General features: G+C 49.0%; 1 protein-coding gene across 1 annotated transcript in view; it reads right to left on the bottom strand.

Annotated features, from left to right (window-relative positions):
• Window positions 1-12,259: 12,259 nt before the first annotated feature.
• Window positions 12,260-18,424, bottom strand: part of Arl3 (ADP ribosylation factor like GTPase 3) — a 47,738-nt gene continuing 41,573 nt past the window's right edge. Inside the window, exon 6 of the mRNA XM_027407116.2 lies at window positions 12,260-12,538. Coding sequence (XP_027262917.1) covers window positions 12,491-12,538 — 48 coding nt within the window. The 3' untranslated portion in view covers window positions 12,260-12,490. The remainder of the gene's footprint in view (window positions 12,539-18,424) is intronic.

The following is an 18,424-nucleotide window of genomic DNA, read 5'->3' as shown; positions in this document are numbered from 1 at the left end:
GAAAAAAAAAAAAAAAAGAGCAAACAAAACTCTTTCAGCTTCAAATGGCACCTGGGGGTCCAGGGCACCCTGAGAAGGACTGTCCCTGATATGTCAGCATCTTTCCCACGGGAGACCCCGTCATTCTAACTTCAACTTCTGAATTCCTCCCAAGCCAGTTCACACCTTCCCACTCAGAGTCCAGTCTTCAAACCGGATCTCATCACCTTCTCCGGGACTGAGGGTGGAGGGGTATTGGTTCCTAATTTAGGAGGGCACCTAGCCCCCCGGGAGATCCCCTACCCGACCTCTGCACCCTGTAAATTCCAGGGGAGGAAAGCCAGCAAGGAGAGTGCCAACGGCACTAAAGGTCACCAGGAATATAGAGTGCAAGAAGGTGGAGTCAGTATACCTAGGGGCTCTTGAGTAGCCTGCCCTAGAGAGGGTGTCCCTGCGTGGGTTTGGAGAACTGTCCCCTGGAATGCTTTAGAAAGTTGCCTAGGGCCCAGTGCATGCCTTTAATCCCAGCATTTGGAAAGCATCTCTGTGAGTTCCAGGCCAGCCTGGTCTACAGAGTGAGTTCCAGGACACCCAGGGCTACACAGAGAAACCCTGTCTCAGAAAAAAGAGAAGAGAAAAAAGGAAGAGGAGGGCCACCAGGATAAGGAGGAGAGAGCCTAGAATCCTGACGCTGGGTCTAGAATCTTCTGAATTGCTTTTTCCCTTTCTTTCCTTTTCTGCCCTATTTTATTCTATTACCTATTTATTTGATTTTGAGTTTTGTTTTTTGTTTGTGTTTTTGTTTTTGTTTTTGGCTTTTTGGTTTTCGAGACAGGGTTTCTCTGTGGCTTTGAAGGCTGTCCTGGAACTAGCTCTTGTAGACCAGGCTGGTCTCAAACTCACAGATATCTGCCTGTCTCTGCCTCCCGAGTGCTCGGACTAAAGGTGTGTGCCACCACCCGGCTGATTTTGAGGTTTTTTTGAGACAGGATTTCTCTATGTAGCCCTGGCTGCCCAGAAATTCTCTGTAGATCAGGCTAACCTTGAATAATTCCAGAGATCCTCCTGTCTCTGCTTCCCTAGTGAGCCACCACACCCATCTTTTTTTTCTTTTCTTTTTTTTCCTTTTTTTTTTTTTTTTTTTTTTTTGAGATAAAGTTTCTATTGCCCTGGCCTGGAAGTCACTACATAGACCAGATTAGTCTCAAGCTAGGGTCACAGGTGTCTTTTAACATGCCCAACCCTTTCTTTTTTGAGAGACAGGGTATCACTGTGTACAATCTAGGCTCTTCTCAAACTCTAATTCCTCTTGCCACAGCCTCCCAAATGCTGACAGGACAGTTATTCAAGACTTCACAGGGCTAGAACCTGGTTCCTTTGAAGAGGACCAGCTGGTGGGGCATGGTGGCATATGCCTTTAGTCCAGGTAGAGGCAGGAGGACTTCTGAGTTCAAGGCCAGTCTAGTCTACAGAGAGAGTTTCAGGGCAGCCAGGGCTGTTACACAGAGAAACCCTGTCTCCAACTGCCCCCCACCCCCTCTTCCCCCAAGCTATTATTCTAGAATTTTCTTTAGAGGTAAAAGGAAATGGGAAACAAATCAGGAAGTGGTGAAGGGGCAGTTAGGGTTGAAAGGTGAAAAGGGAGGAATAACACCAAACCAGAAAGGCCTGGCCCCAAGAACATTTGTTTCTTCCTCATGTTGTTCCCTTCCCTTCAAGCAGCACCCATAAACCTTTCTTCTCCTTCAGGGCAAGGTGTATTCTAGTAATCTCAGAAGTGCTCACCTTGGCAGACCAATGGCTGGCAGCCCCAAGACATCCCTTTCAAAGTGAAAGTAGAAATCCAGAGAGTAGGCCTGTGGCTATCGCCCTCCCTGGGTCAGGGAAGCCTTTGAGAATCCAAGGCTGCTTTCAGTCAGGCCGTGGACTCACCCAAGTTCTGTACTGAGGGTCTTCGCCTGTTTCCTCCACAGGAGACCAGTTTTCTTTAGTTGCTGAGTGCTTAATTTCTTTCAGCTGCAGCAAACGGGGATATTTACAGCTTCTCCTTGCATTAGATCTTTAGTAATTGGGTCCTTCTTGAAAGAGAACCCATCTGCTCTGTGCCCTGGGTTACTTTTCACTATTTACACTGAGGCAAGACAGGGGTTATGTGTTGGATGATGAGCCACTTACAGAATGGAAGTGGGGGTGACATAGACATCATCTCAAATTACAGGTCAGAATAGAATAGTGAGAACGGAGAGTTAAGAGTGGACTTCTGGTTTACCTGGGTGGGGGGTGGCAGAGAGTCATTGGATGCCTGGTTGTCAATTGGATGTCGGTATCAAATATTGTCCATATGTGTCACTGCTGCAGGGCATCAAACAGGAGTAGCATGAATGTAAACGCACAGCTTGTAGCCTAATGGGGATTCACCAGCTAACCCTCCCTGCGAGCTGTAGCTCCCTGGGTTCTACCCACTAAACTTAGGATCAGATCAGATCAGTCTTCCAACTGTCCACATGGTTCCGTGTCCCGGTGGCTTTGGACTTCAGGTCCTTCTGTGTAGCATCAAAGTTTCATTCCTCCGTGTAGCCTCACCAGCCCATTTATTTCCACAAGAGGGGGATGGAGGAGTAATGAGATGGTGCCTGTGAATTGCCAGAGCTGGTGCGGACCTAGCCAGCTTTCAAGCACTGGAAATAATCATAGGTTCGTGTTCCTTTGGGCTAGCCATGCATGTGGTTGTCTTCCTTGGTATTCTAATTGTGATTCACAGGGGTAAAATGGCTCAGTGGTTATGACCATGTACTGTTCCTTCAGAGGACCCAAATTCAAGTCCCAGCAACTGTCAGGTGTCTGTAACTCTAGCTCCAGGCCAGAGCCTCTGCACACGCTCATACATAATTAAAAACAAAGGAACAAGCAACAAAGCTGGGCAGTAGTAGTGCATGCCTTTAATCTCAGTACTCTTCAGTAGAGCAGGCATGGCAGAGGTGGGACTGGGGGTGTCTCTGTGAGTTCCAGGCCAGCCTGGTCTACAAAGTGAGTTCCAGGACAACCAGAGCTGTACAAGGAAACCCTGTCCCCTAAAACAAACAACAACAACAACAAAATTGTGGTTTACATGTCTGGGTACTGGCTGCAGGGTTTACATTTCCAACATAGGATATGACTCTCTGTGGAAATATGCAATGTTAGTCATCTTTGATGTTTCAGAGTCTAGCACTGTGCCTTTTTATTCATTCATTCAGTAAATCATGCAGCAAATATCCACTGAGATCCTTTTGGTGTTGGGCATCGCTCCAGTGTTAGAACAATTCAATTGAACGTGAACTCTGTCCGTCTTAGAGTTGATAGCCTAGTGAGGAAAGAACGATGGACAAGCAGTAAATAACATAGGTTGGTGACAAAAGCCACAAAGGAAAACAAAAGCAAGATGGGGGACTGGAAGTTCTCACATAGGGAGATGGGTGGGCTTCACCCTGAGGGTGGATACTGAGCACAAAACTTCAAGAATGTGAGGGGGCAAGACCCAGAGATATTTGGAGCAATGGCGGCACAGGCAGAAGAAATGAGCACACGCTTTCAGGCAGATGCTCGTTTCAGGAAGAGTTTGGGGTGGGGGTGAATGTGGTTGGAAAGAGTGGGGGAGGGCAGAGGTCATGGGTGATGACAGAGGTCATCCAGGCAGTGGGGGAACAGCGCCAGGATTAGCGGCTGCCATGAGAGCTTTGTGTCTGTCTGCTCATGAGACACTTGCTCAGTGAATAAGGCCATGAAAGTCAAGTTGCTGCTAAGCCAGTGTAGACCTCACCTCCTAGGCAGGTGGAGCTTAGTCCAGTCCTAAAGCAGAGATGTGGGAGACACAAAGGAAGGACAGCAGCCTCTGGAGGGTTCGCTCTGGGCAGGTGTGGGAGCCCTAGTGGGGGCAGGGAGAGCTGATTCAGAACACAAGGGCTGTATGAAGTCCATAGTCAAAAGCCTATAAAAGAATAAGTGATACAGGGGTGTTGGTGCGGGCCTATAAATCCAACACTTTCCATAATGACAACTGGAAGATTGGGAGCTTGAAGCCAGCCTGGGCTACATAGGGAGACCCTGCTTCAAAAAAAACAAAAAACAAAAAACAAAAAACACAAAGAAAGAAAAGAAAAGAAAAAAGAAAAAAAAAGAAAGAAAAGGAAAGGAAAAAAAGGTAAAAGTTTGTTTTGAGTTGAAAGTCCTAAGCAAGACCTGGAGAGGAGGCTTCGGAGCAGGGGACTGCCTTTTGCACAATAGCTCTGACCTCCCCTGGGAAGAGGGGCCAGGCAGCAGGGAGAAGGTGGCCAGTGGGGAGACAGAAGGAAGTCCAAGCCAGTGTGGACGTGGGGGCTGAGGACCAGGGTTAAGGGTGGAAGCCTGGATCAGGCTTTCTCATCCTCGCTTGCCAGCCCTGGGCCCAGAGTCAGCAGAAAAATCTCAGCTCTAGGGAGTAGGCAGCACAAGAGCCCCAAGCCGCTGAGGGAGCAGGGCAGCAAGATGCCATTGTGTGCCTGCAATCAAGAGGCTTCATAGAGAATCAAAAGCACCAACTGGGAAACGATGTGTGCATCCTCTCTCTCTCTCTCTCTCTCTCTCTCTCTCTCTCTCTCTCTCTCTCTCTGTCTCTCTCTCTCTCTCTCTCTCTCTCTCTCTCTCTCTCTCACACACACACACACACACACACACACACACACACACTTCTGCCTCTAAATGGGTCAAGTGAAGGCTGTGGGTGTGGGTTGGAGAGGGAAGGCTAGGAAGTGTGGGGGGGGTGGAGGAGCCCGGGCTCTGGTGCCCACTCATTCCCCTGGCATAGGAGATGGCAGCAGCTGCAGGGTGGGGTGGGATGTGGGGGTAAACACACACCTCCCCATGCTTGTGGATAACGCACACAGCTGCCCTGCCTGCTTAGTGTTCATTAGGACCAACTGTCTCAGGAGCACTTTGGGAGGGTGGCGTGCCCATTCACAGATTCAGGGCAGGGGGCTGCCTTGCAGCTGTGCAAGCCCCGCCTCCTGTCCGGATCAGCATCCCAGCCGTTGAATGAACGCTGCTCCCTCCCACTTGCTCTTCTCCCAACTCACTGCCCTGCCAGTTCTTGGAGGTCTCAGGGTGGGAGGGGCCCATGAGTGAGTCAGGAGGAAATGTGGGCTGCCATTGTGGGAGCTCGGTGCACCTAGGGGAAGCGTTGACTGGATTAAGTCTTTTGGCTTCAGGATGGGCGACTGGCGACAAGCGAAGCTGAGCCCCTCCTGTCCAAGAGGCCATCTGTGGCAGGAAAACTGCTTCAGCCCTGTCATCCGGGAGCTTAAGGGAAGTCCCATCCATACCGGAAAGCCCCAGCTCGGTCCTGCTTGCTGTGTGTGTGGGTGCTGGTGGTGTTTGATGATTCTGACCCTTGTGGCGCAAGTCAGGCTGAAGAAGGGCGGTCGGTGGGCTCCCGCCCTGAGGAGTGTATGGAGGTGGGGCTGGAGAGGTGAAATGGCAGGGTTAATGACAGACACTGGGCCATGACCAAGGGTGAATGTTCAGTTTGTGACTAGCCAGTGTGAAAGCTGTCTACTATGGGTCCAAAGGTGATAGGAAGAAGATGGGGACAGATGACAGGCCTCTTGGGCTTCAGTTTTCACAAGTGCTCACAAGGCTTCTGCTATAGGTGTATGGAGAGAGTGTATCTGCCCTGCAGGCTGTCCCGCCCTCCCCCCAAACAGTTAGAACAGACTCAGGGGTTCCAAAGACCTACTCTGGTCCAGAAGGGAAGCCACAGATTTAGGCCAGGTCTCGCTCACAGGTGACCCCAACTGCTTTCTTTTGTTTTAAGGGTGGAGATGGTTCCTGTGTGCCATCTGTGCAGGTGGCCTCAAGAGCAGCCAGCAGCCAGGGGAAGTCTAAAGGCAGAGTAAGGCCACCTCTGACCCACCTTGCTCTGCCTTGGAGGTTTGTCCTCCAGCTGCTTCTAGCCACTGATGGCCCTGATGGAGAAAAAGGGCTTCCAATCCGGGAGTCAGCAGAAATCCAAGCCACATGTGTCTCTGTGAGCTTCGCTCTCCTCATGTGGGAACTCAGGACAGCCATGGCAATTGATGGCTGCTTAGCAAGGTTTGCTCAGCTAATCACTCCAAGGAGGCAACAGCCCCCTGCTTCGGGGACCCCAGCCAAGGTTTCTGCCCCCTCCTACACCCCATTTGCTCTCTGCAATTCTGTCATTAATATTTAATTTCTTTAGCAAGGGCTTTTTGTCCCTGGAACATGGCTCTTCACACTAAGAAAAGAAACAGCTCCATATTTCTTTGTGTAAATTCCTGTGTTCTTTCTTTTGAAAAAAAAATTGTTTTTTTTTTTTTGAGATAGAGTTTCTCTATGTAGTCCTGACTGTGACTGGTCTCAAACTTGGAGATCCACCTGCCTTTGCCTCTCAAGTGCTGGAATTAAAGGCGTGCCTCACCACTGTCCAGCAATAATTTTTTAATTACTGTTTGTATTTTACATATATTAATGTTTTGCCTGAATATATGTCTGTGCACCATGTGTACCCGGGTGCTCTGCAAGCCCAGCAGGTGCTCTTAGCCAAAGAGCCAGCTCTCCCATCCATCCATCCTCTTTCTGTGCTTCTAAGATCACAGCTTTAGAAGTTAAAAAGGTGGGGCACACACCTTTAACTCAGCACTCAGGAGGCAGAGGCAGTGGGATCTCTGTGTTCGAGAACAGCCAGGGTTGTTCCACAGATAAACCCTGTCTCAAAAAGAGCCAGGTTAGTCCCAACACAGAGGCAGTAAGATCTCTGTGAGTTTGAAGCTACTCTGGTCTATGGATTTCAGGCCAGCCAGGATAGCATAGTGAGATCCTGTCTTTAAAAAAAAAAAAGTCAGGGGCTGGAGAAATGGCTCAGAGGTTAAGAGCACTGGCTGCTCTTCCAGAGGTCCTGAGTTCCATTCCCAGCAACCATATTGTGGCTCACAACCATCTGTAACGATACCTGGTGCCCTCTTCTGGACTACAGACATACATGGAGGCAGAACACTGTATGCATAATAATAATAATAAAAAATCAAAAAGAAAAAATGTATTTGGGGATTAGCAGTCCAATAGGCCTGGGTTCAAATTCTGCCCATGTTATCTTGTGAAATCTTGGACAAGTGACTCAGTATGTCCGGTTAATAGTGTCCTTGCAAGGGTTAAATAAGATTAGTGAGATCCTCTGGGACAAGAGAATACAACCTTGACCATTTTTTTTCTCATCTGACCCTGATACATGGACGTCTGGTTACTGGTTGTAGACTGTTACCTTACCTTCACACATCCATGCCGTGGCCATTTTACACACACAGGACCCCATACACCCACACACTGTGCTTCTATTTGTATTCACCAAATGGTGAAACCCCTGCCCCCCAGCACACATATCTATACCCACCAAGTGGTGGGCCACACATACACACACACAGCACACATATCTGCATCTACTAAGTGCTGGATTACACACACACACACTCACACACACACCTGTATCCACTAAGTGCTGGACCACACACACACACACACACACACACACACACACACACACATCTGTATCAACTAAGTGCTGGAACACAGGAACACACACACACACACACACACACACACACACACACACACACCTGTATCCACTAAGTGCTGGACTATACACACACACAGCACACATATCTGTATCCACCAAATGCTGGACCAGCAGATGCTCTGCAGGGAACAGGAGCTCTTTCCCTCCTCCCTGCTCTGCTGGTGGTGGCTGCAGCTTCTCTGTGTTCTGCAGTGTTGGAAAAAGAAATTACAGAACAGATTGCAATTAAGGGGGATGGGGGGGCACAGAGGCCCTAAAAATGCAGCTTGACTGAGCGCTAAACTGTGTTTTTGCCTGGAGCCAATCAGGAGCCTCTGACAGGAGTCTGTTCCCACTTACAAATCTAATTGCAGGAGGTGTGGCTGGGGTGGCCCTGAAGCCTGGGGGGGGGGTCTGCCAGCCCCTCAGGGAAGGCTGCTGGCAGACCTGCTTGTGTGTTGCTATGGGAGTCACAGAACCACACAGGAGAAAGAATGGAGGTGGGGCAGAGGTCTTGGGGGCCTGGGAAAGTTTGCCATTTTTCGTGATATAATACATATATATCACCTGCAATATACTCTCTAATGTACGCATCCTCCTGGAGAGTATCCCCTCTTTCACACAGAAGAAACCGAGGCACAAAGTGTCTGCTATCTATCTTCAGTGTCAGGTTGTTCCTTCTAACTCTGTAACTCATGTGGGTTCAGGGGATGAGCTCAGGTTGCCAGACTTTTTTTTTTTTTTTTTTTGAGACAGTCTCACTATGTAACCCAGGCTGGACTTGAACTCACAGAGATCTTCCTGCCTCTGCCTGGGATCACAGGCGTGCGCCACCACCGCCTGACTGAGGATACGTGTTCATGCACTGTACTACCTACCGCCTTATTAGTCCTCGGTAGGAATGTCAGGTTTGTTAAAGGACAAATTAACAGAATGGCAGTGAAATCTCCATCAGTCTGGTGTGGAGTATATGTGAATTAAAAACTAGTCTTGAACTGAATGTCCTGTAACACAATAGCACCCTACGCCTTTTCTACCCTCCTACCTCTTTCTGTCAGCAGCTCACCCAGTAGGTGCTGGATCCTTTGGGGTGGAAAGCCCCTATGAGTTTGCTGACAAAGGGGAGGACAAGATATTTGGCTCCAGAACATAGAGCCCTGAGCCTCTGCCAAACACGTGACTTTTCACCAGTGTCCCCATCATACTTCTGAGTTTTTGAGATAGGGTTTCAGGTAGCCTAGGCTGCCTTGAGTCCTGAACTTCCAAAGGCTGGAGGCTTCCTGCAAGGGACTCGGCAGCAGGCAGTAGGTGACTGCAGGTGTCCCTGGTAGCCCTAACATTCTTGATGTCTCTCCCTTTTGCTGTCCGCAGGGCTGGACCTAACTAAACAAAGGAAGGTAAGAACTGTGCTTCTGTGACAGAGGACTTGCAACCTTGGGGACAGAGAATCCAGGGGGCAGTGCTATGGGAGGAGACACCTGGTGCAGAGGAGGCGGCAGCTGCTGGAATGCTGGGAAGTGAGCTGTTCTGCTGTTTTCTGTCCTTCAGAGACAGCAGGGGACCCAGGTTTCAGGCTCCAACAAGCCTTAGCGGCACTGTGATCCTGGTAAATTCCTCTGTTTCTTCTTCAACTGCAAAGTGGGGCTAATGCTTCCTAGTTATGCAGGAGGTGCATAATTAAGGCTTGCTGCTGCTGCTGCTGCTGCGGCCGTGGTGGTAACCACATTACCTGGCGATGGTACTCAGGCATTTGTCTGAAAACAGCCTGCCCGTGAGGAAAGCTGACCTCTGAAAGGGCAAAGTCACTTGGGTCCCATTGGAGCTTCAGCAAAGAACACAACCCATCTAGACTGCCTTCATTTCAGCTACATTTTATTTGCCACATTTTTGACAGACGTCTAAATTATACATTGAGCTTTCCACATGACCAAACACCACGTCCCTTCCTTTGATTATCATTTTCAAAAGGGACTATAAAAAAAGAACCTTTCGATGGATCACACTGAACCCTGAAACCACATGGAGAGCAGAGCTAAAAATAAAGGAAGAAGCATCCCGAAAAGGAGAAATCAAAGCACACTACAGAAGGATGGAGGCACGGGTCCGGGCGAGAGTGACACGGTGTCACCCTCCAGGCCAGGCCGGAAAAGGAGCGGCCAACAGTGAGGGTGGGGCACGGAGTGGCATTAAAAATAGCCACCACTTTAGTCCGGAGGGGAATAAAGAAATCGTCAAAGTTAGGGGACAGAGGAGGACGGCGATGGCAAGACTGTCCTTCTGCAGCATCTCAGGATGTGGACTTTTCTACTGGGCAGGGCTAACCGCCCGCATAATCGCTGACTTTCAGCTGTGCACCGACATGTTCCCCAGCTCAGCCCACATCAATGACACCCTTGTTTCCATAGTAACCAAGGGAGAGCGAAGGGGAAAGGGTGTATTGCACTGGGCGAAGGGAATCCAGCCAAAAGCAGCCACACAGGGAGGGTGGGTGGAGGGCCCAGTTTTTCCCACAGCTGGTTTGAGTATACAGTGTGGACTTTGCCTGCCCTCTGGCCTCAGCCCTCGCCCCCTGCACATTCAGAAGCAATGGTGCGCAGAGCAAAAGTCTTAACAGGGCTCACTGGGATGGAGGAGGCACAGGGGCGGGGTATCCCCTTCCTAGCTTCAGACCCTGTTCTCTGGTCATAGCCACAGGGGGCAGGGGTGGCACTGCAGAGAGGAAAGGGGACTTTACAAGCATTTTGTTTTCACAAATGGGAGCTTTCAAACTCTGCATTTTCCAGGCTCCTCTCATCTATCCAGGAGCCCCCGGAGGGTTCAACAGGGCTCACAGGGAAGATAAAAGCCTGTGACAACCACAGTTGTCTCTGGTGTTTCTAGCTAAGAAGCCATGTGGCCATTTACAGAAGCTTCGATCAGAGCAGGGTAAGTGGCTCTGCCTGCTGGCTGGGCCAGGGAGGGCTCTTTAGAAGAGTCCCTTGACCAGGTGGGAAGAGACCAAAAAGATTTTACAGCTCATGCCCTTCTAGAGTTGAAGTCCCCTGCTGCAGCATTCCAAAACTAGACCTCGAAGCAGGTACCAGCCCTTCAGATAACATCCCCTTGCACTATTTGGAAGGAAAGAGTGAGCCTCAAGGCCAAAGCTCCATCTGTAGGCTGGAGAAGGGCTTTTCTGACTCCCAGCTCTGTCTGCCACCCTCCAGAGCCGCAGAAGTCAGTGGAAGAGGTGGTGGGAGAAAACTAGCTGAGAGGTTTAAAAACCTCATCTTCTTTTGTCTCGAAAGCCCTTACAGGCCTGTCTGCTGCACCTACAGCCACCTCTCCCCGAGGCTGTTAATGGCTTTCATCACAGGCCACCGTTCAAACTGCCCAGGATTCTCCCTCTCCAGAGTCCAGAATAAGCTGGGTACCATGGGCCAGGGGCTTCTGTGGCACTTTCTGGTAGCTCACACACCACGGTGGGCTTGGAAAGCACCACCTCCCAGGATGAGAAGGCAGCTGGCCCCCTTGGACCTTCCAGGCCTTGGATAGTCTCTTATTTATTCTCTGAAAAGCCCTGAGCTCATGCCCAGAACAGAGTTTAATTCAGGGGCAGGCGATGCTCTGCCTGCTTTTGGGGTTTGAGGCTGCGATTTCTGAGGGCTCAGGGAAACATCCTCCTTTAGCAGTGGGGGAAGGGGAGGGCTTCTGCACCCCTCCCTATCAGTCAACACCACATTTTTCTGGAAAGGAGAGGAGGCCAGCAAGGGGTTAGTGGCTTCCCTGGGCACAACCCCTGCGATCACATCCCAAGCTCAGCGGCAGCAGATGCTCCTCACACCACCTCGTTGCCAGCACTGTAAAAATTGATCTCTTCTCAAATCGATCCGCCTGGCTTTTCTCAGTGGAGCAGGTTCATGGCAAAGCTGCATTTATTTTTAAAATCTGATAGCATCGGCCTATTGTGATCATTTAAACACAGAATTCTCTGAGCTTTAGAAATCCCCTCTGTAGGACTGCAGTGGAGAAGTCGGCTAACCTGGAGTCAGCTCCCTGCTCCACTGAGCTGGAGAAAGCCTGTTTACGCTAGCCTGAGCTCTCGATGTGAGGGCTTTTTAAGGACCTTGTAATTTTTCTGGAATTAAACCTCCCACCTCTTCTTACATTCCAGATGTCATTACAGTCAAAAGTCATAAGAATCTGCTTCCCTGCATGGCTGGCAGGGGTGAGGGGGTGGGGAGTGGGGGGGGGCTGGAGTAGCCATGTTTCTGTGGTGACTTGTTTGCAAGGATTTTTTTTTTTTTTTTGCCCCCAAAGTGGGGATTACATACAGCGTCTTACCTACCTGACAAGAGGGTTTAGTCATCTGCAGTGCTGTCCTTGCCTCCCCAGAAGCCTCCTGCTGGACAGACTAAAGCCCAGGCTCAGTTGGGGATGAGAAAAAAAAAAAAAAAATCAAATCTCTGCCCAGCACCGCCAAGCACATGGTTTCCAGCCACCACAGGAGTGAAGGGACAGATCAGTAAGTAAAGGGACTCAGCACACGAGGCTTCTTCTTCCTCCTTCTTTTCTTTTCTTTTTCTTTTTTTTTTTCTTTTTCTTTTTCTTTTTTTTTTTTTTTTTTTTTTTTACAAAAAGCCCACTGGAATTGCCTGAACTGCAGCACAAGCTCTTGCTCACCCCTGACCATGTGCTCTGAGACATTTAATACTATTCCAATTATGCAGAGGAAATAATATAATTCCTTTATTTGAAAAACGATACCGAACCTTGGAGATCAGTTAAAATCTACAGCTGGGAAGGGGGGTCTTCTGAAGCTGTTGTCCCCTCTCGTCACACAGCGGTGGCTGGGCACAGATGAGAAAGCCTTCAGTCAGGAAACAGCAAACCAGCGATTTTTCAGGGCCGGGTTCGGCTCCCACAGCTCCTGCGGCTCCAGTGGTCCAGACTTTATTTCTTCTTCGCATTGACATTTTTGCAGACCCAGTTCATGCCATCCTTTGAGGGAATGGGCAGAGAAAGGCAGTGTTAGTTGCAAGAAAGGTCCAAGAGCTCAGGCTGGAGGGGGCTGCTGACCACCAACTCCAGGGAGTGTGTTGCCCCAGGGGCCCACCTGGCTGGCCAGAGCTGGTGACCTCTTGGGAGGGTGGAGGGGGATCTCTGAGCACAGGAGGGGGCCAGAGGGAGTCACAGCATCTGAACTTGAGATTCATTCTCAGGAACTCCCTCTGAAAAAATAAACACACCTGCCCGGGGCCAGGGCTTGACTGGGGAGCTATCAGGAAAGATTCCAGCATTTTTGGCTTTTTCTAAAGGCTGACCTTTGCTAGGGCATTAATTCAATGAGCTACCCTTCTGGTGCCCCAGCGTGTTTACAGTGTGACAGTGTACACTTGGGTTAAATTAAATTTCATTTTGGAAAAACAACCCTCTGCAGTGGGTGTTACTCCAGGCATTGGAGACCTTAAAAAGTGGCTTCTTGTTGCTTTAAGCCCTACTATGCAGAGGGAGAGAGGGAAGGGGAGACGATTGCCTTAAAGGCACAGTGACCTTGAAAGTGTTCTCTTTTAGAAGGCTGGAGAGGGACACACACACACACACACACACACACACACACACACACACACACACACACACACACACACACACACACACAGAGCCACCTGGCAGGCAGCACATTCCTCACAGATGCCAGGCCTGTTAGACAGGACCTCCTTTTCAACCCCCTCTAGAGCATACCTGGACACACACCCCTCCCAGGGACTCTCGACCTTCAGGCATGTGCAAGCTCCCTCAGAAGCACAGAGTAGAACTCAAGGCGGGCTCTGCAGGGCATCTTGCCCAGAGTCTGGGTCTCACATACGTGTGCTATCAGACACACGTGACGTCCCACACTCTAAAGCCCAGGTTTCTGGTGGCTGGATCTGGCCACTGAACCTGAACAGCTAAGACAGCTTATAGCAATAAATATCAGCTGACACCCTTGGCCACTGGGACATTAATCCCGTAAACAATACATTACAGCAAAGCAACCAGCAGGTACCTTTCTCCTGGCTAATCTGCCGGTCACCTGCATTTACAGTGGTTAAAACTCCACCCGCGGCCGCCATTAGGGTACTTGGGCAGGAGAACTTGATGATCTGAGGGACCTTGTGCTTTGCCAAGCTGAGGCCTGGCCTTGGCAAAGAGCCTTCAGGTGGAGCGCAATGGCTGTGGCTGCAGCTGGGCAGCAGAGGACCCCCAGTGAGGGGACCCTAGTGCTTGGGACTGCAACTGGGTCAGCAGCACACCCTGAAAAGCCGAGCAACTTTAAAGCCGTTTTTGTGAAAAGGATTCATTTAAAGAGAGCATGTTTAATTTTAGTAGCTAATTGGTTTCTAGGAAAAAAGAAATGATCACCTGCCAGGAGACAAAAAAGATTTTTACACATACAAGAGGGATGGGTACCATAGCATATTCTCTTGCTCCAAAGCCGAAGAGCTCAGCACACTGACAGCACCGCCATCTTCAAGAGCTGCACCAACACCCAAAGGTGCCCTCTGGCCATGTTCCCTTCACAGACCAGCTTCCCGGGAAGCCAACAGTGTCCCCCCACAACGCCAATACTATTTTGTCTTTTTTCTTGGTTTATGGCTGGTGAAGAAGGGGGTTTCTTTTATTATATCTCACTGAACATAAGTGCAGGCAAAGGGATAGGGAAAATATTTACTCAGCTGCAGGCACTCAAAGCAGAAGCTGGAGGGAGCCATACACTGTGGCTGTGCGGCCTGCTGAGGGGTCCCTCCTGCAGATGTCTGAGCATCTACAGTGGAGGCCCGCCCACCGTGTTTTGTCAACAGAGGGCGCTCAGAGGCCAGCACCCATGGCTGCCCCAGCCCCTGGTGTCTGTCATCCTGGGTCAAAAAGCCCTGGGTCTCTGCTGGGCTTGGGAGGCCCCTTTGAGTCACAGCATTTGGGTGCTGGAGGGGAGAGGGTGGGAGAGGCGGAAAGCCACAATCCTCTGTGACAATACCTCATCAATCAAGTAAGGGCAAGCTTTGTCGAGTAGCCCACTGGAAAGGGAAGATAATAGTGTTATCCAGAAACCAAGGTGGGAGGGTCTAAGCAAGGGACTGGCATGCTGTCTGGCTTAATATACAGCCCATACTTAATTTATAGTCTTTAAAATTCTTATAACCGCCCAGGAATATATTATTGTTTCCATATTGCTATCAAGGAAACGAAGAATGAATAATTTGGGGCAGAGGTGGTGGGTTTTGAGATATGCCTATCTTCCCACCGAGAACTCTATACTCTGTCACCATTTCTCTGTGACTGAGGGTGGTGGAGGAAGAGCTGGGCCTCTAATTGACAGAAGGGCTGGGAGGCCCTTTGGAGGCGGTGTGAAAGGCCATTCTACTGGGTTTTTTCCTCACACCTTCCTTCAGCTGAATACAGGACAACAACTGGAGGAACTAGGAGCCCTGCCTGCCAACTCTAACAGGACCAGAGAAGTCCTAGTCTGCCAGGATCTGGGCCTGAGGAGGCTGGGCATTTGTGACCTGGGCTGCCTCCTCCAGAGCAGAGCCTTCTGCTCCTATGTTTAAGTGAACGGTGGGCTTCAGTGTGTTTAAGGGAATGCTAGGCTTTGCTTTTCTGAGAAAAGGTGATTGCTTACTTGAAGGAGGTGACTGATGTCCCTGAAGAAGGAAATGAGCTCATAGGTTTGTTTACTGCTGGAACCCTTTTTATTGTTAAAAACTGGTTTGACCGATTTCCTGAGCAGCTGATCATCCTTGTGGGCATGACTACTTTTGGTGTGAACAGTCTCCCCTTTCCTTTCCGGACCAATCTTGCTGAAACTGAATTTGAATTGATCAGTTTCAATTCAATAACAGACTAAAGAGAGACAGGGAACCTCAAACACTGGCTTCGTGTGGCTTCCTGGAGAGGAAATGAATACCTCTGGGTCACAGGAACATCCCCATTGTAACCGTGGGGGGTGGGGGTGGGGGTGGTGCAAGGCTGCCCCACTACACGGTGGAAATCTACCAATCACACCCCACAGCAGAACTGGTCTCTGGACGCACCACTCTTTTTAATTTGGCACCAATCCAGTGCATCCATCAAGGTTGGGTGGCTGGATGGACGCAGTGGTGGCCATGGTAGGGTGGGCTGGTTTTTAAACTAGGCTGACTATGTGGTCGGTGCTTAGACCCTAGCGGAGCAGTGCAGCCTATCCCACTGTGCCTTTAGGCCCCTGGGGTCAAGAAGCAGCTGAACGCAGCATACATAAAATATTGCTTGCTGTTCATATTTTTCTGGTGACAAAGGGCAGTACACCAGGGAGGGAGCAAACCACATGCTACAGGCTTACTCTCTTAGTTCATGCAGAGGTCTCCATATATAAAAATCAGCCTGAGCTTTAGCTGACAGATATGTTGGTCCATGTATATCTGGAGTAAGTAATAACTGATCCCAGGCATGGACATCATTTTTTTAAAATACTGAAATTTGTGTCTGGGGAGTGTAGTAGCAAAATAAGGGCTTAGCATAAACAAAGATAATGGGTTCAACTTGTACCCCTGCAAAGAAAAGTCAAACTCTTGGTTAGTAGACTAGGAAAAACTCCCCTAGATGGAGGAAAAAGAAGCTGGTTTGGGCACCATCTGAAAGCCCACACCTCTACAAATCCCCTGCTGACACGCCTAAGGAATCAATGGTGGAAGATACAGTGACCACCACCTTCCTGTTTGGAGAACGAGGGGAAGGAATTCGGGTGGATCCCAAGTAAAAAGGTGGTCTGGAGATGGTGGCCTGGAGAGCAACAGCAAGGGAACACTGCAGGCAGGGGACTGTGGGACAAAGTCTAGAGGCCAAGCTCAAACTGCTGACTTCTGCTTTAAGAGGAAATCCCCGCCCAGAACAACCATTCACACTGAGTTTCAGAAAATAAATGTCTCCAAAGCACAGCAATAAGTACAACCTCCGGGTGGAGACTCCAGGCTGCAGGGGGGGGGGGGCTTTTCCTTAATTTTCTTTTTTTTAATCTAAGCCGGATCTGTTTTGCACCATTTCCTAGATGCCCTTTCAGAAGAAGAAGACAAGAGGCCAGTGCTAAATGACATATCCTAGGAAGCCCTATCAAGCATCCTAGCCTCAAGGGTGAGGACGGAAGAGGGGGACTGGCCGAGGGAGTTTTAGAAAATCCCGCCCACACATTTTTCACTTTTCCCTCTTTTCTGCCTTCACCTGCTTGACCTAACTGGATCCCTTCTGATTGCTCCTTTGGACTACAGTACTCTCAGCAGGACGGAGCTGCCAAGATTGATGCTCCCCTGTTCTCTGCTCATGACAGTTTCCCATGAAACCCACTTTAGTCACGTGACGTTGAGAATATCAGGTACTAACTCACTACAGGAATTTCACCCCCGAAATCACCAGCTCCCACAATCTCTGATCATGTCTTCAAGCCACTTAACTGGTGGAAAGCAGTGTACCTGCCCAGCTTGGCAACAGAGGGTACAGCACGTCCCCTGGCGGACTGTGGCTGTTCTCTGAACTAGACCACTTGAAGGTCCTTGCTATCAGTTAGTATGACACACTTCTCCTAGATCTGTGTTTTTTGTTTATAAATGTTTTACATTTCATTCATTCTTTTTGTTTTTTTGGGGGGTGGTTCAAGACAGGGTTTCTCTGTGACTTTGGAGGGTGTCCTGGAACTTGCTCTTGTAGACAAGGCAGATATGCGCCACCACTGCCCGGCCTCATTTATTCATTAAAAAAAATCTTTCTGGATTTCTTTAAAAAATATATTTATTTTTATTTTATGTGCATTGGTGTTTTGCCTGCATATATGCCTGTGTGATGGTGTCAGATTTTAGAGTTACAGAAAGTTGTGAGCTGCCATGTGGGAACTGGGAATTGAACCTGGGTCCTCTGGAAGAGCAGTCAGGGCTCTTAACTGCTGAACCATCTCTCCAGCCTCTTACTCATTTCATTCTTTCAGCCACTGTGTGTATGTATGTAGTGGAGGTGGTCAGGCAAGCCATGGCATGTGTATGGAGCACAGAGAAGCACCTGCTGGCTCTCTCCTTACACCATGTAGGTTCCAGGGATTGAATGTAGGTCATCAACTTTAGAGGTTAAGTGTGCTGAGCCTTCTCACAGACCACCAAGAGTGTTTTGGTTAAACACCTGTACACATACACAAACACATTATAGACAGTGGGATACCTTCAGCACCCACAATTGTAACACAAATCCTGGGCCTTTCCCCCTTCTCCTCTTTTTGTATTTTCCTATGTTTTCTTTCTGGGTTGTCAAAGAGGTGGTACCAAATGTTAGTAGCTCAACCAACTGGGCAGCTTTGAGGAGAACACATTGGAATTTAGGGAGTTTTAGTCATTATGATACTGAAGTCCTATCTGAAAGCGAACCTCAAATAACTGGGTCATACGGTCATTTTCCTAGCAAAGCCTTTCATTTCTAGGGATATTTCAAGTCTTAATTAAGAGCCATGAAAGGCCTGTACTTTAGCCACACAATCCTGGAAAGGAATTACAGTGAAGGGATTCTTTTAAAGGTAGAAATCTAGAAATGGGCTGAGTGGACAGGAGTGCAGGTCAGCGGCGTCACCTGAGGGAGGCTGCCTGACAGTGAAAAGGCCTCTACAGAAGGTTCCATGACCTTTCTCTGGTCCCCAAAGGTTACCATTAAAGGACAATAGACAGCAGATTCCCTTCTTAATTAACATTTTTATTAAATAACCCATTTCAAATAATGGTTAAATTCTCTAAATTTATATCATTCTATTAACCATAATCTAATCTCATTAACCTTGAAATCCCAGTCTTAACTATCCAATTCTATACACCCTGGTACTATCTACAAACTAATTAAGTG

Source organism: Cricetulus griseus, chromosome 3 (genome assembly GCF_003668045.3).
Source record: "Cricetulus griseus strain 17A/GY chromosome 3, alternate assembly CriGri-PICRH-1.0, whole genome shotgun sequence".
NCBI lineage: Eukaryota > Metazoa > Chordata > Mammalia > Rodentia > Cricetidae > Cricetulus > Cricetulus griseus.
The sequence above is the reverse complement of the archived record's forward strand: the minus strand, read 5'-3'. Positions and strand labels throughout refer to the sequence as shown.